The sequence below is a fragment of the Alligator mississippiensis genome, chromosome 16, assembly GCF_030867095.1.
Source record: "Alligator mississippiensis isolate rAllMis1 chromosome 16, rAllMis1, whole genome shotgun sequence".
NCBI lineage: Eukaryota > Metazoa > Chordata > Crocodylia > Alligatoridae > Alligator > Alligator mississippiensis.
Window position 1 is genome coordinate 15,755,569 of NC_081839.1, and position 23,366 is coordinate 15,778,934.

Genomic DNA, 23,366 nt, shown 5'->3' on the forward strand with positions numbered 1-23,366 from the left:
TCTAGGTAGTTTAGGTCCCCCATGACTACCGCCTCTTTAGCTTTTATGGTCTCCAAGAGTTGTTTGTCAAAAATGTCTGCTGTCAGTTTTAGCCAAGGCAGGTGTAGGATCTCATGTGAGATCGTGGGCTCTTTCTGATTCCTGGGTTGGAGCTCTTGACAAGGTGCACAATTCGCAATCCATCACTCAATGTGGGCATTCATTTTAGTCCCACATTTTGTCTTGAGGGCGGGCTTCAACTCGCCTGAGGTTGCATAGGGAATTTTTCTACAACCATGCACAACTGGTGGTACCGCTGAATTGACATCAGTGTGGTGGGTACCAGAAAACTGGCCCAAACCTTCAAAAAAGTCTGGGTATATTTTGAGATGGTCCGCCTTGGTTGCAGGTGCTGTCGAGCCATTCCATGGACTCGTCGGAGAAGGTCTAAGGTGGTGCATGCCACCCTACCACATATTGGTGGGTCACTATTGTCTGTTATATAAAAAGTTAAATCACGTTCATTAGCACCAGATTTGCAGAGTGCAAGGATTGCACTTTTTGGTTCAATGCGTGCACTGCCAAATGCAACCAATGTAACATGAGCTGGAGTCTTCCGCACTTTCCCTTGCAAAGGCTTTGCTACATCTGCTGGGTGAGTGTTTGCTTCTGCTCCAGGATCTCACTTCAAAGCAACTAGCAAGCCAGGGATCATGACTGTGCTACACCAGGCATTCTGGCTATGAAAGGTCTGATGCTGATGCCATGTGTTTTTAAATGTTCTAAGATAAGGAAAAACCTTCATGCCTTGTTTTGTCTGTGTGCAGATGTTAACCTCCTCCTTTCCGCCGAACCAGAAGCTGAGAACTGTTCCCAAAACATAGTGTTTTTTTCTAAATAAGTAAACTGCTTACGTGCGACAAACGAATGATCAACCTCTTTCTGTTTCTCCCCAGGTTGCTTTGTCTGAACCCTGCATCTTTCCTCGCTGTCTAAAGTATAAATACGCTTGTAAATTTGTAGCGGTCAGAGTTCCTTTGAGAACTCTCCCTGCGATCACTTGTATAGTTTTAAATAAACCTAGATGGCTCTGCCAATTCTGATACAACCACAACGCAAAGTTTGATTTCTTCCACACCAGTTAAAGTAGCGCCTGATGAACATCCAAGTAGCTAAGAGGGAGCTTCCCGAGTAAAGGACAGGGATGTGGTATATGGGAGGTCCCTTGAAGGGGCCAGCAGTGGGATGTCCCAGTCTCTCCCCGTGATGCCCTGCAGGTGCGGTTTGTGCTGGTGGGTAGTTGTAGTTCTCCCTGCAAGCTGTGAGCTTGTGAGTTGCTGAATCCTGTTCCTAATAAAGATCAAGCTGTTTGCCACCCCCCCGGTCTCAGCCAAATGGTGACTCGTGGACAGACACCAAAGGCATGGAGGTCTGAGTGAGTGCCTCATCCCTGGGACCCATGCCATAGAGCAAGCACTATCGCTGGGCCCATCCCTGGCACTGGGGATCATGTGAGGAGCCCACAAGTGTCCCGTTGGCGATTCGGCTGTGCCACAACTATCAGCATGCCCGTCCCTACTCCCCCTTCCCCATGTGGAGTAACAGAGCCCAGGGAGTGGCCCCCTGAGCTGCACGAGTTCGCCCCGTCCCCTTGCTGGTGGCAGGGGTGAGTGTGGGGCAAGAGGACCATCAGGAAAGTCCACTCCTAGTGACCGCACCGTGCTGGGGAGCTGAGCTGTATCTGAGCAGGGGCAAGAGGAATGGGAGCTATTTCTCTCCGACAGAAGCAGGGGTGGAGGGTTCGGAGGCCATTGTAACTCTGGATTTGCAGATGGGGCTGAGGCCGAGCTGGGCTCTGTGTTCCCAGCCCCACCCCACCGGGCAGTGATCAGAGGGGGCTCCTGTTTAACCGGGACCCCCTGCACCAGGGCGCTCACTGCTGTAACCCTCCAGCCAGGCCGGTCACTGCTTGGGCCACATGGACAAGGACAGACAATGCGCCCAAAGGCTTCAGGGGCTCAGGTCATCTGGGGCGGGAGCACCCCCAGGCCAGGCCAAGCCAAAGGCGCCCACAGCCCCCGCATTCAGCACCTTGCCCGGGTGGGAGGGAGACCCCTGGTTGCCATGGCAAAAGAGCTGTTGTGTCCAGTGACATCACAATGCCCAGCCTCACGCTCAGGTACCGGCTCCTCCCAGTGCTCTCCCGCCCTTCGCCCGCGCCACTTGCCCTTCCTCGTCCTCGTGCCTTATCTCTGTTGGTTAGTTAGTTCCTTAGTTTAGCAGTTTGTTGGGTAGTTTGTTAGTTCTTTAGGTAGTTTCTCAGTTCGTTAGCCAGTTAGATTGTTAGTTTGTTAGCTAGTTAGTTTCTTATTTCGTTAGGTAGGTAGTTTGTTAGTTGATAGGTTGTTTGTTAGTTCATTAGGTAGTTCAATAGTTAGTTAGTGATTTCATTAGTTCATTAGTTAGTTGTTTGTTTGTTTCTTAGTTAGATTAGTAGTTCCTTAGGCATTAGTTAGGTAGTTAGGTTTAGTCCATCCTCCTAGCCAGGCGTTGAAGGTGAACACCGGTTGCAGACGTGAGTGCCCTTTCTCACTCAGCCGTGGGGGCGGCCCTGGGGACACAGCACGGGTCCGTCACAGGGACTTTTTGGAGATGTAACAAGCTGTGAGTGGGGGCTGACGGTGGGCAAGGGCCCAGCGCTCGGCCCCATGCCTCATCCCTGCTCTCGGCAGTCCGGCTCCTCTTTCCCTCCTTCAGCTCAGGGCTGTGTTTCTTTGCAGATGCTCCGGCTGGAGAAGCTGCCCCCCGTGCTCCTGCGCTCCAGCAACCTGGGTGAGACCTGGGCACGTGCCCCGCCATGGGAGCAAGAAGGGCTGGGCAGCACGAGAGTCCACAGGGCTGTGTGGCTTCCCCTCCCGGCAGGGTTTGGCTGGCAGGCTAAGCCCACGCTGTCCAAGGTGCAATCTGGACAGCCCCCGCCCTGTGCCACCCCTCCCCCCCCAGCTGTCACCCCCTGCTCTTCACCAGCAAGTTCCCTGGGGAAGGGGAACAGCACTGGCCCCCATGGGCTCCTCACGCTGGGCCAGGTCCTGGCCCTGCAGCCCCTGCCCATGCCCCAGCCCTGGGAGCCTTCCTCCTGGCAATGGCCCTGCTGCCCTCTGCTCCCTCGCAAGGTGGCGCTCATACGGGCTCTGGGATCCCTATCCTAAAAGTGGTGCTCAGTGCCACCCAGCCTGACGCTCAGCCCCCATGTCCTCTCAGCACCAGATGCCAGCCTGGGCACAGATGCTTGGGGTAAAAGAAAACTGCCCCCCAATAAGGGGTCCCCATCTGTCCCCTCCGTTGGACAAGTGCAGGAGAGGAGGGACCCTGCACACGATGAGTTTGGGACTGGCGTGAGCGGTGGAGGGACTTGCGTGGTTGCATGGGGAGGGGACAAGGTCCTGCTCCCCGGACGCACTCCCACCTAAGCCCCATGGAGGAAGGCCCTGCCCATGTGGCACGCAGGACTCCTGGCAGGTGCCCCCACGCGTTGTGCCTCGGAGGGGCTGGTCGCCCTGCGCCCTGCAGCAGCGTGGGCCCAGCTGACGGGCGGCCCCTTGTCTCCCCACAAGGCCGGGAGCCATGCGGGTGGCAAGCAAGGTGAGGGGCACCCCCCCGGTGCCATGAGTCTTTCCCCTGCCCAGGGAGTGGGATGGGCAGCTGTGAGGGTGGGGGTCTCTCCCCAGGTGCCCCGTGCCCCTTCCAGCCACATGCAGCACATGGGACCCTGGGGGACAGACTCTGTCTCCCACCAACTCCAGGTGCCCTCCAAGACTATGGTAGGTTCGTGGACTCATCCCCCGATCGCAGGGACAGTCCTTGCCGAATATGAGTGTCTGGGGGGACCTGGAGTTGGGGATTCACCTGGGATAGGGGGTAACAACCAACCCCTGGGATCCCCGGGCCCAGCTCTAGGAGTCCTGCCCGGCCCGAGGGCTTGGGGGGCCACCAACCCTGCATCACGGGGAGATGGGACCTTGCTGCCCAAGGGAGGCCATCACCCCAGACACTCTTTCTTTCTCCAGAAGAACAAACCCCGCGGCGGGTACCGCCAGCAGCAGGTGAACGGGTCCCAGCGGGGCTGGGGGCTGTGAGGAGACCAAGTGCGCTGGCTGAGGGATGCATGGAGGTGTGGACCAGAGGGACAAGCCTGGGGCTGGACTGCGGGATGGAGGGCAAAGGCAGGGCCAGAGGGACAGATGGGGCAAGAGCTAGCTCCATGTGCAGACAGACGGGCAGTGGTGTGAGACCTCTCTAACCCACACGCTTTCGTTTGCTGCAGCTGGAGCTGAAGGCACTAAGAACCCGCCTCGCTCAACAGGAGCAGGACGCAGCAGTCCTCCTGTCCTGGTAGGTGTGGGGTAGGGGGCACCGGGCTGTTCCTGGGGAGCGGCGCAGGGCTCGGGGCTGAAGCTCAGGGCCCGTCCCTGCTTCTGCACGAGTCTCTCCTTGGGGAAGGGCTGTTTTGTGGGATGGCGCCGTCAGTCTCCCTGAGCCCACAAATGTGCTTTGTCCCCATAGTGCTCGGCAAAAGGAAGAGCAGCTCCTGGTGAGTTTTGGGAGGGGGGCAAGGGCAGCAGGGCTGTGGGGCAGGGGAGGGAGCAGGCTGAGGCCGAGCTTGGCCAGTTGGGTATCTCCCAGAGGACACAAAAGCAGGAAACAGAGGCCTGGCACCTTGCGTGTGGGGACAGGTGGGGCCTGACGGGTGCCACCGGAGGTCCTGCTGTTGGGTGCCCGATATGCTCGGTGCAGCCGTGGGCATGGTCTGATGGGCTGGGGTGATTGTGGTGCAGACTCAAGTGGAGGAGATGCAACAGGAGAATCGCGCCCTGGTGCTGGCCCTTCAGGCACACAGGGAGCAGGGCCAGGCTCTGGAGGACAGCCCCACAGAGGTGAGTTGCTCTGCATGCCCCTGCCCAGGGAGACCGGGAGTGTTTGTGAGCCTGTGTGTGCCCAGGGCAAGGCTGTGTCCTGCTGTGCCAGGCCCTGCACTCAAGGGCTGGGTGCTGCCCCGGCTCTATGGGTGGAGGGCATGTGTGTGTGGTGCTGGGCACTATGTGAGCCTTGTGGGTGTCACACAGTGGGACCGGTGGGGTGACAGGTGTGGGTCTGTGCTGCACAGACCTCCCCTGCTTCGTGGCTGGCTGTCCCCTCCCCATACTCCGCCAGGTTGCCAGCACTGCGCCAGGGGCTTGCATTTTGTCCTCACTGCCACTGTTTTTTCATTTGCAACAGCCTCCTGTAGAGGGGGTCGCGGAGGAGTGCCCGCCCATTACCGTGGAGGCCAGCACCCAGGCAGAGGGCCACTGCCACGAGCATGCCGGTACCAGACCAGGGCCCTCTGCCTGGCCGATGCGGTGGCCAGGACAGTGGTGAGCACACGAACAGAGGCTCCCCGCTGTCCAAAAGGACTGGGGCACAGGGAGAGGTATGACGCTTTTTATACTGTTAGTGTGTGGGGGTGCTGGGGGTGTCACGTGCACCGTTCCCGCTGCAGGGCAGGCTGGCGGGCTGGGAGCAGGGGTGTTTGCAGGTCAGGGAGTTCTTCCATCAAAGGGCCTGTTGGGTTTGAATTCAGTCCATGATCCATCTCTGACCAGTTGCTTCTTGTGCAATCAGGCAGAAACGCCCCTCCCAGGGGGTTGAGGCCGGGACGCAGACAAGTGCTCCCCCCACTGTGGAAGCCAGCACCCAGGCAGAGGGCCCCCAAAATCAGGACACCTCCACACAGACAACAACCCTCTGCCTGGTAGACGTGGGCTGTGACCCCCTGCCCTTGTGGACCAAAGCTTTGCAGGGTCCAAAGACGACAAGACAGGGGGAAAGGTATGATGATGTTCCTAGTTTTTGGGGGGGTTTTCTAAAGAAATGTTTCATGCTCCAAGCCAAATCAGCCAGCTCCGTGAGTCAGTCCAGAGCCATAAGTGGCCCTACAGCCGGCAAACATGATGCTTTTGCTAGCGTTAGGTTGTGACCGCGGGATCAGTGAGGGGAGCTGAAGGAGAGCTGGAGACAGTAGCCCGTTCCTGGTCCTGGGAAAGGTCTCGCAGGTTGGGAGAAGGACGGGGTGGGGGCCAGGAGCCCAGGAAGGGAAGAGGTGAGTGAAGGGGTATGACTAGTGTGTCTTCAGTAAGTGCCTTGCCCACAAGTCCGTCCAGTGCCCTGAGTGTCTAGGTGGGGCAGGGCTGGGACAGGGGCGCTGCAGGCCTGGGCTCTCTGTGCTGGGAGCCTTCCCTGTTGTGTATGTCCGGACGGCAGCCAGGAACCAGACCTAGGCGCAGGCAGCACAGCGGGAGGAAGGGAGGTGGGTCTGGCAGGACACCCAGGGCCGGTCCCTGGTACAAAGGCAGTGATGGAGAGAGGGGAGGCCTGGGCATGGGGTGGTGGCAGTGGCCGGAGCCTGGGGGCTCGGGGTGAATGGGAGGTGACCAGTGTCTCTGCCTCCCACCTGCAGGGCTGACACTGGCAGAGGGGAGGAGGAGAAGGTCAGGGGCAGCAAGGAGGTGAGTTTCCCCCCTGCACCCCAACCAGACGCAGCCCTGAGGGGCTGCCCCTCCACCAGCCCACATGATGATTGCGTGCCCCCGACCTCGAGGCCGCTCAGGATGACCCCTCCCAGCTCTCTGCCAGGGCCCTAGTGCCCTGCATGGACCAGCTATCTCCTGGGTTGGCCCCTCATTGCCCACCTCTGGGCTTGAGGACCCTGTTGCCAGGGGTTCATCCCTGGAATCAGAGCTTCTGGCCCAGGCCAGGCCCGCTGGGACAGAAAGCCCCACTGAGCCATCTGTGAGAGCCACGACCTGCTCCCTCCTGGGGAGATGCTCCTTTACCCCGTGGTTGTTCCCGGGGGTGAGCGGAGGGACCCCACACTGAACGTGCCCCGACTCTGCCCTTCTCCCGCAGGTTCCAGCTCGCCTGGCTGCTCCCATGCTGCTTCACCCTGAGGAGGTGAAGCCCTGCACTCCTCCCCTCCCCTTCCACCCCTGTCGTCCCCTCCCTTCGTCCTCCCCTGCTCGATCTGCTGGGATGGGTCCATGGGATGAAAGCATTGGTGCCTCTGCCTGTCTGAGCATGTAAGTGGCTTCTCACTCCTTGTAGTTTTCTGCAGCATCTTCTCTTGTGTCCTTGCCTTGGGCCCGCGCACTCCAACAGAGGGGCTTGGTAGTCCTTATGTTGAGATTGCCCCCTCACTCTCATGTAACCTTGTCACAGGCCCCCGCCCAACTCTCCTCGGCACTGCCACTCAGGTGGCCTGGCGACATTCAAGCATCCAGTGTCACGGTGAACAGTGGAGCCTCGCCCATTGGCCAAGGGCTTGGCTGCAACGGGTGAAAAGTGGGCTTGCAGATGGAGGCACCCCCGGGAGCTTCTACTGGGACACTGTCAACTTGTTAGATGCTCTCCTCCAAGCCAGGAGGGATCTGGTGGTTTTCCCCAAGGCCAGCATGCCCAGGGAAGCAGTTCACACCCGTCTGCGTCTGGCTTCTGCAGCATCGTTGCCTTACTTGGCTGGCCAGGATGAGCCATTTAACTTCCATTACCTGTTGAGCTGTGAAGTTGAACATAAAAGGCAGAAGCAGAATGCTTGGGGTCTCAAGTCTCACCAGACACCTAAGAGAGAAGAAAAGACAAGATCGTCATGCTGACGTGTCACCAGGGGTAATGACAAGACCCAGGTCAGTCTGAACCTTACTGCCGGCTAAACTTTTCTGTCTGGTAAAGGATCCAATTTTGTGTCTGGTAACGTACGTTTTATTCAGGGAGAAACTGTTTGAAGCACCTTCATCCAACAGCACATCGGGCTTGTAGTTAATTAACTCAGGCGGTGTGGGGGAGGAGGTCTGGCTGACTGAATGAATGCGCGTGTGTGTGTGTGTGTATTTAGAAATATGAGCCACTGACCAGGTCTGAGACTACGGTTGGGTTCAGCCGCCCCAATTCTGCCTGACAGGGCAGTTTGGAAAGCAAGGGGGCCCAACTGGAACCCCGTGACCCAGTGGACAGGGCTTCCGAGTGATTTGGTCTTTTTCTATCTGGCTATTGATTGAATGTGTGTGTGTGTATTTAGAAAAATGAGCCACTGACCAGGTCTGGGACTAAGGCTGTGTCTAGCCGCCCCGATTCTGCCTACAAAGGTAGCGTCGAAAGCAAGGGGCCCAGCTGGAACCTCGTGACCCAGTGGACAGGGCGTCTGAGTGATTTTGTCTTTTCCAAACCCCTTGTCCCAGTAGCTTCTGCCGAGAGCAGGAGTGAAAGGAACCCTCTTGTGTTTCCCTGCCCATTTCCATTTTATGAGCCGGTGTCGGGTCAGAAGCCTTTTGTCTGGGCGGTGAAAAACTGCGGGGCAAGGCACTAAGCGGCCCGGACATCTTAAATAAGCCTCTCCTATGTCTCCCTGTGTGACTGAAAATGGGAACAAGTCAGTCTAAACAAGTTCCCATCCCCCCTAAGGGGACTCCGGCATACTTCATGTACACACACTATTCTCCCAAGGCTTGCAAGTACCTGGATAAGTGGAACTGGTATACTAGGGATGATCCCGTGAAGCATTTTCCACAGGAAGGAACATTGGATTGGGATAAAATAGTGCACTTAAGAGGGGCTTTAGAGTCCCGTGGATCCAAAACACCACAAAACCAGTGGGACACGTACTTCTATTGGTATGATGAAATGTCCAAAAGGCAGACAGAATCTCAAACTAGAAGTCTAAAAGACTCTCAAGAAAAATTAAAACAGCAGTTAAAAGCTGTTCGGGAGAAATTGGCTGCTCCCCCAAATTACACGCCGGCTACCGCTCCGATGTATCCAGCACTGCCCGGGGCGCCCCCACCGCCAGAGCCAGCAGAGGATATCCTTGACCTTTGTTCGAACCCTGCCCTCCTGAGACTCCCACATCAGCAACAACCGGTTCAACATCAGGCTGCAGCCCAGGTCCAAGAAGCCTTACCTCAACCACCGGATGTTCCCACTGACAACCTCAAAGCAGGAGATTGAGTCTACGTAAAGGTCTATCAACGGAAAAACGCACTTCAACCCAGATGGAAGGGACCTTTCCAGGTACTTCTGACCACTAATTCTGCTGTTCATTGCCAAGGTCACCAAACTTGGACTCACGCCTCACACTGCAAGAAGGTATCACCTCCATTAGACCCCGAAGCAGCTGAATTCCAACCCAGGTTGGGACCTTTCCCTGAGGCCAAGGACAAAGACCCTCAGGACCTCACTCAGGCAAGTGAGGAGCATCAGGGTGCAAGTGCTAGTAACCTCTCCCCTGAACCCAACACCTCAGCCCAGCCGGATTCATCAGTTGAAGAATAAAGATATCATCTCCGGCCTCGAAGAAAGTAAATGTTGAAATTCTCTGTCCCTCCTGTCTCTAAAAATGGCACTGATGTCCTGATACATCACACTTGGGTATATTGGTATCACCCAAGTGGGGTGGGAGATAAATTTGTACTTGCAGATCTCCCTTACGGTGGCACAAGCTGGAAATAAAAGTGACTGCTGGATATGCTCTCACAGCCCAGCACACCTACACCAAGGAATCCCAATGATCGGAGTACCAATATCCCTCCAGCAATGGGGAAAAATAAACGGCGGCTTCGTTAGACACTACTCGTTAGCTGCCCGTCGATCTGCTCCTAAGGAATGGAGGGCCACCCCTGCTGTCTTGATAACCTCCCCAAGAGTAGAGGCGCCTTTCTGTTACAGATCCAAAAACACCGGAGCTTATAATAAAGCCACACCTGTAGGACACTACCCTCATTGCCTAACTACTCTAGATTATAGCCCTAGTAGCACCAGTGGAATCCTGTTGGGTAACGTACCCTCTCTCAATTGTACAGGATTCATGGTCTACAACTTTTCTAAGGAACCTCATGTTGCTCTCATTGCAAACAGATCGGCATTTTACATTGACTCCAATTTTACTTATTGTAATATATCTCGGTCCAGCAGGATAGCAGCCGAACGTGGTCCGTCCTATACGATGCATATCAATCAAAAGTGCCGGATATGGCACAACACCTGTCCAGACTTGAGTACCCTTTCTGCCCCAGGCCTTTACTGGCTCTGCGGAAACAGGGCTCATAAAATCTTGCCCTGGAATTGGGTGGGGGCATGCACTCATGGACCTGTTATCCCTGGTTTCGAAATGCATAGTGCAATATATCTGGAACAAGTAAAAAATTTCAACCATCACATGAAAAGGGCGGTTAACCCCTTAGCTACCAGAAACACAGGGTTCCATCAATTTGTGAGAGCCTTCATACCGTGGCTTGAAATAAGAGAATTGGAATTAGCCATAATTAACATTTCAGCCACAATAGAAGCTGTAGCAAGGCAAGAAAACCCATGGCAGAGTCTAGAATAATGGTGTTACAACAGTGTGAGCAGATTGAAAGAAAACATGAAAGGCTGCATGAGGAAATAGAGGGGCTCATGAGAATGGAAGTTTAAGGCTAAAGTGAGACTAAATAGTCTCAAAATGGGGGACTGTGGAATCAGAAAAAAATAAATGCCTTAAACTTTGATCATTTGAGTTATAAGATGACATAACCGCTTTGTGGAGAATTGCTGGCTCTGTACAGTAGAACAGATAAGGGAAAGTGTTTGTTCTTTGTAACTCCTCTGCAACTGCTTCCCTCACCGCGGCCTTGAAGATAGCAAAAAGTATGTACAACTCTGATTTCCAGGTGCAAGAAGGAAGTTTGTGAACTAACCTCGCCTCCCCCATAAGTTCCCATCCTGATTACAGCAAAGAAGTAATGAAGTAATGTTTATAGCCGCTTTTCATGCTAATTTCACTATATGATCATGTGAGTTGTAAGCAACTGTTAAAAAGTATATAAGCGTCCTGATTTTGCTCTTGGGGGAGAACCCCTTCCAAGTGCTTGGGAAATCCATGTCACTTTGGAATCCCCCCTACAGCTGTAGTTTCTTTTGAATAAAAGTTTCTGCTGACCTGACCCAAAAGTATGCTGCGTGTGTTTCCACAACACTGGTCTTTTCATTTGGAAAGGTTCACGTACAGAATGAGTGACGTTCAAGTCGGGGAGGATGGTGCAAATAAAAGGTGCATATCATAGTTCCCCACATACAGCATGTGCCGACATGTCATATACACCTTGTTCTTGAAAGTCGGGAGGAAGAGAAAAAAATCATGACTTGTAGTACCTAACTGGGGAGCACAGTACGAAGCCTGAGCCCACTCATTGCTCCGCACCCCGTAGATCACATGAAGAGTGGACTTTTGCTTTTGGCAGGAACTGTTCTCACCCTCTGGCTTGCACGTAACAAATAGTGGGATTGCCAACAGTGGTTTTTTTTTGTTTTTTTGCTTGGAAAGCGGGTATGTTGTATTTTGAAAAATACAGTACTTCCTACGCTGACATACTAACATGGACCTGACCATGGAGGACAGGACCTCCTGGGGAGAGGGAGTGTTGCCCAGTGTCTCAGGTCTTCCCAAGTATGCTGGAGAGCTTGAAGGAGCACAGCGGGTCTAGGCTGATCCTCTGTCAGTTTTGCTCTCTCCTAATATGCACTTTGCTGCATGGGGAGTTTGAGGAAATCCCAGTCGTAGTGGGGTGCTGCAACGCAAGGCCCCAGACTTTGGGCAGGGCAGTTAGCCCTGCCACCGCCAGTCCCACCCTGCACACGGGCATGCATTCATCCCTGAAGTGGGCTGGGGAGGGACACTGGGGCACTGTTTCAGCTGTGACCGACACTTACAGTGGGAAGGCTGTGGCTGGCGTGGGAGAGGAGCTTGTGTTTTTCACTTTTTCTCTTTTGCTGAGTATCCTGCTCCAGTTCTGGCCTCTCCTCCAGCAAGCACCAACCCCACAAGAGCCTTTCCCAAAGCTTAGAGTGATGGGCAAAGTGTCTGTGTCCATTTAGTCTGCAATACGCTGGCTACTAACAATGGCTACGTGAAGAAAGCTGCACAGAATGAGCCCACCCAAGTGCCTTGCAGAAAGAGCTTCATTGTCCTGATGTGGAAATCGCAGGGGATTTCACTCATGTGGGCTTTTTGTTCTGCTTTATTTTTCTCACTTATAGGCATAGGTCTCTCCTGCCAAGTCATCCTCACAATGATCGCTACTGTGATGTGATGGAGAGAGGCTTGTCTGCTATCCTTGACATCAAGAGCGATGCTGCCTGCAGTTCTGTACTTCTACTAGGGTCACCCATGTTCGCAAAGTGGAGAGTGAGCTTGCCAGGCTAAGAGTGATCCAACAATCAACATAAAAGTGATTGATGGTGGAACATGCCAATGAAGCGAGACTATTTCATGATGGTGGCAGAGGCAGATGTAGGCGTCAGCAGAAGATATCCTCAGTGCTCTCGGTTTTCCTTGGCATGGGATTCAGGTTTCCCTCCTGAGAAGTACTGTCTGGTTGCTGTTGTGCCATTTCATCCCCACGTTAAGAGAAGACATGCACAAGCCTCTTGCTTCAATAGCAAGTCCCACAGTGATGGGTGAGTGGCGATGGAGGCGGACTCTAGCAATTACCCGAAGCCCCTAGTCACGGACCTGCCTCTCGTCACGGACCTTTGCATACCGAGACAATGACCATACGATGGTTATTTTGTACTTGGAACTGAGACAGGAGTGTGATTAGGCAGCTGCAATTATGCCCGAGCAGGCCTATTTCAGATGAACTGTCCTCTCCTGTGTGTGGAGGGCACTAGAAAAGGCACATTAAAGAGCCCATGTCATGTCACCTGCCTGGGATCTGTCCGAATCCAGAACTGAGGTTTGCACCTTAGCACACAGCACAAACAGCGCCCAACTGGATTGAAGGACAGCACTGGATGTGGCTAACCAATGCAAAATTATACAGACCAGTACCTAGACTACCCAATGCGATTCTGGGATATAATGCTGACGTATGGAATCTCACAATACCAGTTTATTCCCTTAAATGTAATATTCCTTGGGAAGGACCATGGAACCCCTCCAAATTATTAAATCCTTGTGATATAATTAATGGACTATATCCATATGGCATTAAATTAACAGAAGCAGGGATAAATGAAACTGAGTACTATCCAACACCATGGGGTTTTGTGAGAACACACCCAGAAAAGGGTGTATTTGGGGTAAAATTAACTATTATCCCAGTAGGGTTATTTGAAAATGCTACAATAGACCCCTATGGTATCATCCAATGTAAGTGGAATAAACTTTTCTGGAAACCTAACACTGTCCAGAACAGTGGCAGGCTTACCACTAGCACTTGGTGTCGGACTATAGTACATACTAGAAAAGATATATTACCTTATCTCTTAATGATAAGGGATCCACCGCACCAAGAACAAAGCACAGTCGCCTGGCATTTAAAATCTCCTGAATATTCCCGCACTGCCATGCACATTACATATAACATTAACTGCACTCAACCACAAAGAAAGCGCAGGTCAGTCTGGACAGACTGGGCACAGCAAAACCAAGATAAAGAATGGGAAGAAACAGTAAAACCTGAATTCATGTCACTTTTGGGATTTGCCACTACACACGTGACCATTACAAAAAACATTACATAAAGAATGCAAAATTTCCTAACATTAACTGAACAAAATGAAAATATCAATAATTCTAACATGAGGAAAATACAAGCTAGATTACAGTTCATCACCTGTACACAATTTCATGAATCCAGCACCTTTGAACAACTTATTGTAACAAATTTAAAGAAGAAATTCACAGATGCTGGACATATACCTCATGTAGAATGTCATAGTCAAATAATTATGCTATTTAGTCACGAAAATCAGGGAAGTGTACAATGGCTCTGTTCAGTGAACCCACTAATGGGTTGGACAGTACATACCCGCATTGGGGGAAAACATACAGGACATTACCCACCGTGCGGTGTACCAAGCATAATTGCACGCAAGTAAATACCAGCCAAGTAAAATTAAATGATAAATGTTCTGAATTGGAAGCATGGAATCAAACCCATATTGTGCAATGTGCTGATTGCAAATGCAAAATCTACACTAAAACTGCTCAAGTAAACATATTAAACTATGATTATGCTTTTGATTTAACCCCCCAACATGAAGCAACCCAGTATTATGAAATAGCAGAAATGGGATATGATATTCCTCAACTCCAGCCCTGTAAGCAAGAGGGTGTGTTCTGGAGAGATACAGGGGAAATAATGGAAATAAAATAGAACATCCCTCAAGTCTCACCCTGTGAGCCTGGAGCTCAGTTATGGAGAGACACATTTGCAAGGAAGTGTGTGCGCATAATAGGGCCAAAAAATAATGATCTACACTCCAGTATGGAGGTAGTACTTTGGTCCAAAACAGGTAGGTATCCCATGGATCGCCACAGATCATTGGAGCACGACTGAGGAGAATAAGGTGCATCCCCAACTATCTGTGTGGGACATTGACTTGCAGGAATTAAATTTGACTCATATATCATTTAACTTGGAAACTGGACAATTAGTGATGTTGTCAAAGGACTATGGAGAACATTACTTACCTGAAATTACTCAACGCCAGCAAGATCCTCAATGCACCATCTGCTTTGGTGTTAGAAGGACTAGCCGCGATTGGAAATGCAGTGGGGAATGGTGTTAAATCTACTATACACGAAATAGGATCGATAGGATAACAACTATGGAACACCATAAAGATTGTATTTTCGGGAAAATGGGTGATATATGTTATAATAAGTATCATAGGATTGTTTGCGTTAATCATTTTAGGAAAATTAATGTTGTGTATGTTGTCATGGAATTACCGTAATAAGTTTGCAAGGCTTAGTAATGAAATATAATTGTAATCAAACTGCCTAATGGGCCTGGGGGGATGTCATATTGCATTAAATAGTTTGAATGTTTGTAATGGTTGCCCATTAGCCAGTTTCAGGAAGAAGACAAGATTTATCTTCTTATCTAGGCCATTGTTTTGGTCTACGTGCGGAAGGTCCTGACTTTGCTCAAAGTCTTCACTCTTGAATTTTATCTTTAGAGGCCTTTAATAAAGAGAACCTAAAAATGGCCCTTAAGCAAATATCCCAAATTCCGAGAGATCAAACCCTAGAGCCTTTTTAAAAAATTGGAAAGAAAAGGTCACTTGCAGTGGTATGGAAGTTCCCCAAAGTAATTAAAATGATGAACAAAAGAAACTGATTACCAAGCAAAAGAATCTCTTGAGTAAGATCCGAGCCCAAATTTGGGGTAGTGACAGGTTTGGGTAGGAGGGGCCCAGGACGGCAACTCACTCAATAAAAACTGTAACCTACTCTCCCAAATTGGAGGTGACTATACTTGCAGAACAACAAAGGAAGAATCGCAAGTGTAGGCCGGATCAGACTGATCACCTGAACCACCCTCTCCGTGAACACGAATCTCTTAGTTCATGCTGAAGCCGCGGAGCACCCGAAAGGGACTGAAGGAAGGGGACTTAGTCCTATCACTGCTGAGGCCAGCCCATTGAATCGTATTGCTGAGGCGAGCCCATTGAACCGTACTACTGAGGCCAACACATTAAATTGTACTACTGAGGAATTAAACCATATTTAGGTGTTTGGCTTCTCGGAATTCTAGGATTGTAAGTATATTATGAAAAATAATAGTATTGATTCAAATTTAACTTTGAGTTGTAATTGTAGTTGTTTTTGTAATCCTAATTCTTATAGCATTGTTTGGGAAGGAAGTGCATTCGGAGCATTGTTTCTGATATATGTAATTATTGTGTTCTTAATGTTTGTGGAGTTTCTTAAACCTAAGCAGTGTTATATATGTAGCAAAGAATTTTAAAATAAAATTGTGTTGTATGAATTAAGTGTGTAATCATTGTGAAATCGTGCAAGTAGCTAACTACTCACCCAGCCAGTGCATCAAACAAATCAGTAAATTGTGTGGGATTTTCTCTAGTCCATAACCCACTAGAGACACTCTGGCCTAGACCTTCCCTGAGTGCTGCTCTGATCCCTGTGATGCCCGTGTCTCTGCCTCTGTCCCAGCACCTCCCGTTACCTTGCACCCAGGCTCACATGCCAGACCCAGCCACTGCCCATGCCCCTCGTGGTACTCATGCATGGGCTGGCCACACTAATGTAGGGAACAGGCAGGGGCACCTCTGCACACCCACAGCCATCTGGGCTGGTTTTAGGGGTAAGCAGCCAAGACCACCACGCGGGGACCCTGTAGGCTAAGTCTGTGCCAGTCCCAGAGTCCAGGGATGGTGGAGGGGAGAAGGCAGCAGAAATGTGGTGACTCTGTTTCAACACAGGCTCAAAGTCCATGTGTGGGGCACTGCGGTGGTGGGAGAAGTGGCTGCAGGAAGCACAGCTCTCCAGGGAAGGGGCCTGGGGTCACTGGTACGGGGTGAGGGTCACTCACCTGCGTGTCCTCAGACTCTTCTTATCCTGCAATCAAGAGCAGAGAGGTGAGGATTCACACAGCAGAGACACCACAGCAGGACCCAGCACAGACACAGGCAAGGCCTGCTGTTCCCAGTGACCAAACCCCTGGGACTGCCCGGAGCTGGGGCAAGGGGGAGTCCGGGCCATGGTCCTTTCTGGGTGAGCTTTTGGTGTCACATTGCAGCTTACCAGGGGAGTCGGTGTCACCGTGGAGCCATCACTTCTCCATGCCCTGGCGTCTGGGGCCTCAGTCCTCCCTTCCCGGCAGCCCAGACTTGCCCCTCTGCGTGTCTGGGTGCTTGTGTGTCTGACCGTTGTTATCTCACAACTACACACACACAAGCCTGGGGCAGCTCCTGGGATTGCTAAGTGGGGTCTGCCCATGGGCTTGTCCCCACAGCACCCAGCTTGGCACAGTCTCACCGCAGGTTAGGGCTGACAAAGCACCAGCTCCCCCTCGGCTTTGTCTGACCAGGCCCCTGACACTCATCCCCTGCTGGGCTTCACTCACTGGGACAGGAATTTTACACCACCCTGAATCTCCCTGTGATCCCACCTCTCGCATCCAAGATGGACTACAGATATCTCAGCAATTCTCCCACTGCTGGGTCCAAGGACTGGCATTCAGGCCTGGCACAGAAGTAAATGGTACCACTGATGTAGCCGACCTGTGCATGGTCTCTGTGGACTGAGATATGGGGCCACGGGTCCTCCTGGCCATGCAGGGGGTATTGCCTGGAAATCTGGAGTATTGCTATGGAAAACAACAGAACGAGAGGAGTCTCGGCTGTGAGGTAACGATGCAGGAGCTAGGGGCAGCAGGGCCCTCAGGAGTCCAGGTCTTAGCGGACATTATCTGGTCTCCCAGCGGGGTGGGGCAGGCACCTGCCCTGGGGAGCTTCAACAGGAGACTGGACGCACACCTTGCTGGGTTATTTGATCCCCGCAGCCTTTCCTGCCCAGAGCAGGGGGCTGGACCCGATGATCTCACCAGGGCTCTTCCAGCCCTAAACGGCTGTGCATCCGTGTGTGCGTGTGTGAGAGAGAGAGAGAAAGGGAGACAGAGAGAGTTGGAGGGGGGATAGAAGAGATGTATGGGTGTAAGAGACACACTGGGGGGGCATGAGAGAGACTTGGGTTGTGTGTGTGTGCGTGTGCGTCTCAGGGAACTGGTCGGTGTGTCTGTGTGTGTTGGTTGCAGAGCTGACCTGTGTTCAGTGTTTGCACAGAAATGTGTTTCTGTTGCACATGGACCAGGAAACAAGCACCTGGTTTTGTGGGTTTTTGAGAGTACCGCAGAAACTGCACACACGTTCAGTGTCCTGTGACTCGAGTGGCTCGACGTTCATACATGCAACGAAAGCATGTAGAGGACGCACGCACAGCCCCCGAGGCCTTTGGCTCTTCTGGGAGGGGAGAGGCCTGGGGATGAGAGGATGTGGCTGGGAGCCCAGACCCCTGGGTTTTGTGCAGGGAGGCACTGGGGGGAGAGCAGGGGGGCTGGGTGGCCGGATGCCTGGGTTCTCTTGGGGGCGCTGGGTGCGGGAGAGAGCAGGCAGGTTGGGGTCTCGGGTGCCTGGGTTCTCTATAGGGGAGGGGGCTGGGGGCCGGGATGCCTGGGTTCGCTGGCAGGGGACAGGGAGGGGGCTGGGGGGTGAGAGCAGAGGCCCAGCTCAACCCTCAGGCACCCACGGAGCATGGGTCTGGTGCTGGGTCCACCACAAAATAAGGGCAATGTTTTCCCTTGGGGCTGGCCCCCCTTCCCTTCCCCTCTGTATTTTCATCAGTGCCAGGCAGGATAGTGGTCTGATCGCTCTGCCCAGCTGTGCCTCTTGAGCGCTGGGGCTTGCACGCATCCTCCTGCTTCTTTGCTCATAAAACAAATAACTCAGAAGAAACTTTTCTTTTAAATAGTTCTAAACTATTGCTTATGAGTTGCATGCCACCCCTAGTATCTCTATCTCCCAATACCCTCCCAGTATCTCCCTCTGCCCTCAGGATCTCCCATTATGTCCCAGTGCCATCCTCCTGTGTCCCAGTGCCCTCATAACATGTCTATGATATGTCAAGGCATGTCCTTGGTGTGTGGGGGCATGTTCTGCCACCTCTGCAATCCCCTGTGCTCACACAACCCTTACATCTCCTCATGCTCTGACACCTGAAGAAGCTGCCCCGGGGCCGTGGCATGACATTGCATGTCTATGGCATGTTAGAATGTGCCTGTAAGGTGTCAGAGTGTGTCTGTGGCATGTCCTTTGCATGTCGGGACATGTCTCTGGCGTGTTGGAGTGTGTCAGAGCTCCAGCCTCTGCTCCCAGATGCAGGACAGCTTGCCCAGCTTGAGGTGGTCGTAGTCCATGCAGCTGGGGGCCAGCTGGCCGTCCTTCCTGTCTGAGTAGCTCGTTCCCTCGTGCAGCTTCCCCATCATCACTCAGGGGCAGGAGACCTCCAAGACCCCCGGCCCCCAGCTCCACTACCCGCCCCCCTGCCCTGCCCCTGAGTGCTGTAGAGGATGTGGGCAGAGAGCTTGACCTTGACCTTCTGTGCAGTGGTGCTGAACTGCGTGGCCTGGCGCTCCACGCCTGCTTGTTCACCGTCTCCTTCAACAGCTCCAGGATAGCGTTGCCTGCACGGGGTCACTGGGGTAAGTGCAGGGCTGAGGGGGCAGACCCCCTCTTAGCAACCCCAACCAGGCCAGGCACCCCCAGAGCCCCCCTTGCAAACCCCCCAACCCTAAGGGGCCCACGCACAATGAGGACGCCCCAAAGTTCCCTGCCCCGCCGCCTGCACAAGCCCTGCCCCCAGGCTCCGCCCATCCCACCAATCCCCTTCCCGGCCCAGCCCACAGCCAGGGTTTGCCTGTGGGGCAGTCCTCCTCAGGCTGGTGCCCGTGCCCTCCGCTGGAGCTTCAGTCCCTTCTTTTGGCAGTGGCTGGCAGGCAGGAAGCCATGCTCTAGCGCCCCCCGGCTCTAGCACCCCCCGGCACCACTGGGGGGATGTGGCTGCCTTCCCTGAAAAAAACTGAATGTCTGTTCACTTGCTTCAGTTCAGTCCATGCAGCTTCGACTGACAGGTGAGCACTGACTGCATTGTTTCATCCTCAGGCTCTTTGGCTGTCTGTGCTTAGCTCAGCAACCACTCAGCTAGCAGCACGCAGAACTGCTGCTCAGAGCACAGGACCCACACACCCAGCCCGCCAAACAAGCTCTCAGCAAGCCCAACACAGGCAGGCCTTGGTCCCTCTCCTTCCCATCATGTGCATGTGCACATTGCCTCCGATGTGGCTTCCCCGTCACACTAGTCCCTCCCTGCCTGTGCATCCCCAGTGCAGAGCTGGCTGTACGTGGGCTCCTCCATGGATGTGACCCAGGTCAACACCGTGGCCTGTGAGCAGTACAGCAGCTGCCACGGCTGCATCCTGAGTTGTGACCCAGCCTGCGCCTGAAGCAGTGAGCTGGATGCCTGCGTTGTGCACTGGAGACAGAGCGGGTGAGTCCCTCCCCTCCTGCCCCATGGCTCTACCCACGGTGTGTCCTCTTGGCCATCTGAAGAGGTCTCCATGGCCCTCCAGATGCCCAGGACTGCCCCTGCCACAGTCCTCTGGCCCACTAAGTAGTGGTTCCTGGGTATCGCCTCTGTCGCTGACCAGCTGGACCTGACATTGTGGCTCCTGCCCCTTTTTCTCTGCTATTTGCTGTGTAGCTGGTGCCCAGTGCCCAGAACCAGGTGCTGGCCCAGTGCACACCCCCTGCTCCCTCCCCCAGGTCCTCCAGGCCCTGCCCAGACCAGGGGATGAGCGGGCCGTGGACATCTGAGCCTGAGGCTGGTGCAGCCACGGGACTCCGGTCATCTCTGCCTCTCTCCCATGTCAGGTTACTGCAGGACATCATATCTGCCAACATCTCAGGGCTGAGCCCAAAGGAGATGGAAGGTGGGTGCCTGGAGGGTGATGGTGGCAGGGGAACCCCGGATCTGGGCAGGGAGAGGGAGAGGCCAAACACTCCTCAGCAATGTGGATGCTGCACAAGCTGCAGGCTGGGGAGCTGTGAGCCACAGCAGGCAGAGGCTGTGCAGCGTGTGCGTCTCTGGGTGAGCAACAAGCAACCTCAGGACCATGCATGGGACTGTGCTCCTGAGCCTGGCCGGGGTCTGTGCCCTCCAGATGTGTTGAGAAGTGGTGATTGTATTAGCTGAAGTTGGCCTGGTCCTGCCCCTCACCCAGAGCTCACACCAAGGAGCTCCGTGGCCCCACACCAGCCAGAGCTGCTAGCTCCATGGGAGCGAGGGTGAGACCTGTCCCCAGCCCCAGCTGCTGCCACCCCCGGGTCATGTGGGCCTGGGAGCCCAGAGCAGCTGGAGAATCCACTGTCCTCCCAGGTCCCAGGCACAGCAGTGATGAGCCCTTCCTGCTCCCCTGCACCGAGGCCTGGGCACAGCCTGGCTCCAAGGGCTTTTCCTAGCACTTACTGTGGCAGTAAACACCTGCAATGAACCAGACAACACCAGTAATGATGCCCACATTCAGCACTGGATTGGACTCTGGAAGAGGGAAGGGGTCTGTGAGTGAGGCAAACCCCAGACTTGTTCCCAACGCTGTATGGGCCCAGTGCCCCCTCCCCATCAGTACCCCTGCATTCTCTGACCCCCCAATTCCTCCCCGCTCAGTAGGGTCAGTCAGCTCCTCCCCTCCTGAGCACCACGTTCCTTCTCCCTCCCCGTGCGGGGGTCACTCACCTGTCTGGCCCTTGTCCCAGGCCACTCTCAGAGCTGCCCCCAGGCTCTCATGCCTCACGCTGTAGGCGTAGTTGTGGTTGCTGCTCGGGTCGATCTCGATGGTGGCCCAGGTCTGGTAGGTCTCATCTCTGCTGGGAAGGACCCCTGCATGGCTCGTCTCCTGGGGCTGCACCTCCCCATTTTTCAGCCAGACAGCAGCCACGTCCTTGGGGCAGAAGCCATGGACCTGGCAGGCTAGGGTGGTGCGTCCGCCCCAGGATGATGGCTTGTTGCTCACCTGTGCCATGGGACGCTCTGGGAGGGAGGAGACACCTGCTAGAGTGACTGCCCTGTTGGGCCCTCAGCACCCCTGCCAGGAGCCCGGGCTGGGCCCTGCACCGGGCCACACAAACTGGCTCCAGCGCCCATTTGAGGCAGGAGCAGGCAGTGCTGGGGAAGGGGCGTGGGGGACGGGAGACACGGATGCGCTGGGCTCAGGGCTGCAGGAACAGGGTTCGACACAGCTGATCTCTGGTTCTCAGACACGTGGCCAGGGCACAGACACCACGTGGGCTCTGCCCAGCTGGGAGGCCTGACCAGGGCAGGGACAGAGGCACCGTGTCCTACAGCTGTGCTGGGGTCTCACCCAGCAGCAAGACCAAGAAGCAGTGGTTGCCATCCTGGACACAGGGGGATGGGGCAGGCATTCCCTGGGGTGAGGGGGTGCCCGGTCAGTGCTGTCCTGGGCAATGACACTGGGACTCACTGCTCTGCAGTGCTGCCTCCCCGTGCTGCAGGTACTGCCGCAGCCACTCGATGCAGGTCTCCTGCAGGTAGGCTCCTGCATGCTAAAGAATGGCCTTACCCTCCTTCCACCTGCGCTGGGTGACCTGGGTCTGCGTTGTTGTGTGGGATTTGCCCCCCTTGGGCCACAGCCTTGAGTGGCTGATGGCTGAAGGCTCCCGGTTACCTCCCAGATGCAGTTGGCTGGGGGTCCTGAGCTCATCCACACCTGGGGGGCAGCAGTGGGAGGTTCACAGAGGCATGAGACCCCCCCATCCACTTCCCTCAGGGAGTCACTAGCTGGAGCTGGGGGGCAGCAGGGGCTTGGGGGGGCAGTCTCTGCCTCACCACCCCTCCCCTTGCACCCCTCCTGCCCAATGCACGTGTCCTTTGCCCCCCCGGCCTCCTGTCCATGGATACATGGTTCTGCATGCATGTGCTCCCCTCTGCTCTGAGGAGAGCCACCTCTCCCACGCCCATGTCTGCTGCCTCCCATCACATGCACACTACCATGATGGGGAGAAAAGCGGGGCAGCTGGGTGCTGGGGGAGAAGGGGGCGCAGCTGCAAGCCTGGAGGGAGACGCAGGTGCGACCCGGTGCCCAGGGCGGGGGCAGACAGGACACGAAGGGGTTCAACAGTCTCTCCGCCCCGCCCGCCCTCAGCCCGCCCACCTGCGCCGCGGCCAATGGAGAGCTTGCGCGTCACAACAGCGGGGGGGGGGGGTGGAGTAGGGGGTTCGCGCTTGCGCAGCGCAGCGCAGGATGGGCGGTGGCAGTCACGTGCCGGCGCCCAGGCCCTGTTCCCCCCCGACCCCCGCCGCTGCCGGTAGGGCCGGGACTGCGTCCGTTGCACCGGAAACGCGGCAGGAGCGACGGGGGAGGGGGTGTCGCGGGCACGCGCGCTCGGCAGCAGCAGGCGGCGGAGGAGGAGGAGGAGGAGGGCGGAGGAAGAGTGTCCAGGCCGGCTCAGGCCCGCTTCGACACCCTGCGACACCGACATGAGCGCTGGGGCAGCGCCGGCCCGGCCCCGCCCCGATGGAGGCCGGGTCTCTGCACAGCCGCAGGAGCCGGAGGGGCAGGAGCCGCGCGTTGTGGCCGGTCCGCACTGCAGAGCCCCCCCCCCCCGCGCAGACACGCGGCCCGGCTGCGCTAGAGTCCGGCACCCGGGACTGGCCTCGTGAGACAGGGTCGTCCTCGGCTGCGGGGGGGGTTGCCCACGGGTGTTTGTACGGGGGGGGGGGTGTGGCTATCCACATATACACTTGTACACGTATGTTTATGTGTGCATGTCGGTATACATACGTGGAAAGAGTGCGTGTGGCAGTGCACATACACTTCTGCCTGTGCACACACCTGCATGCACACACACAAACACGTGCACGCTATGCAAATGCACCCCATGCACTGCACTGTGTGTATACACCTACACATATGCGTGTACGTACACACATGTACATG

General features: G+C 54.7%; 1 protein-coding gene across 3 annotated transcripts; it reads right to left on the bottom strand.

The window, feature by feature from the left end:
• Window positions 1-5,844: 5,844 nt before the first annotated feature.
• On the bottom strand, window positions 5,845-22,574 carry LOC132246448 (major histocompatibility complex class I-related gene protein-like). Of its 3 annotated transcripts, XR_009457733.1 has the most exons (4): window positions 22,418-22,573; window positions 21,146-21,439; window positions 16,389-16,414; window positions 5,845-7,632 (listed from the first exon to the last, which is right to left on the bottom strand). XR_009457733.1 is itself a non-coding variant. In XM_059719577.1 (2 exons), exons 1-2 carry the CDS (start codon window positions 21,429-21,431, stop codon window positions 7,622-7,624), a joined length of 297 nt encoding a protein of 98 aa, XP_059575560.1. In that variant the 5' UTR covers window positions 21,432-22,573; the 3' UTR covers window positions 5,845-7,621. The 3 variants fall into 3 exon arrangements, 1 of the variants encoding a protein (XP_059575560.1); XR_009457732.1 differs by having other exon boundaries at window positions 21,146-22,574; XM_059719577.1 differs by lacking the exon at window positions 16,389-16,414 and having other exon boundaries at window positions 21,146-22,573.
• Window positions 22,575-23,366: the final 792 nt, after the last annotated feature.

Coding starts and splice junctions, on each gene's coding strand:
- LOC132246448 (XM_059719577.1), bottom strand. CDS start 21,431: ATGGCACAGGTGAGCAACAAGCCATCATCCTGGGGCGGACGCACCACC.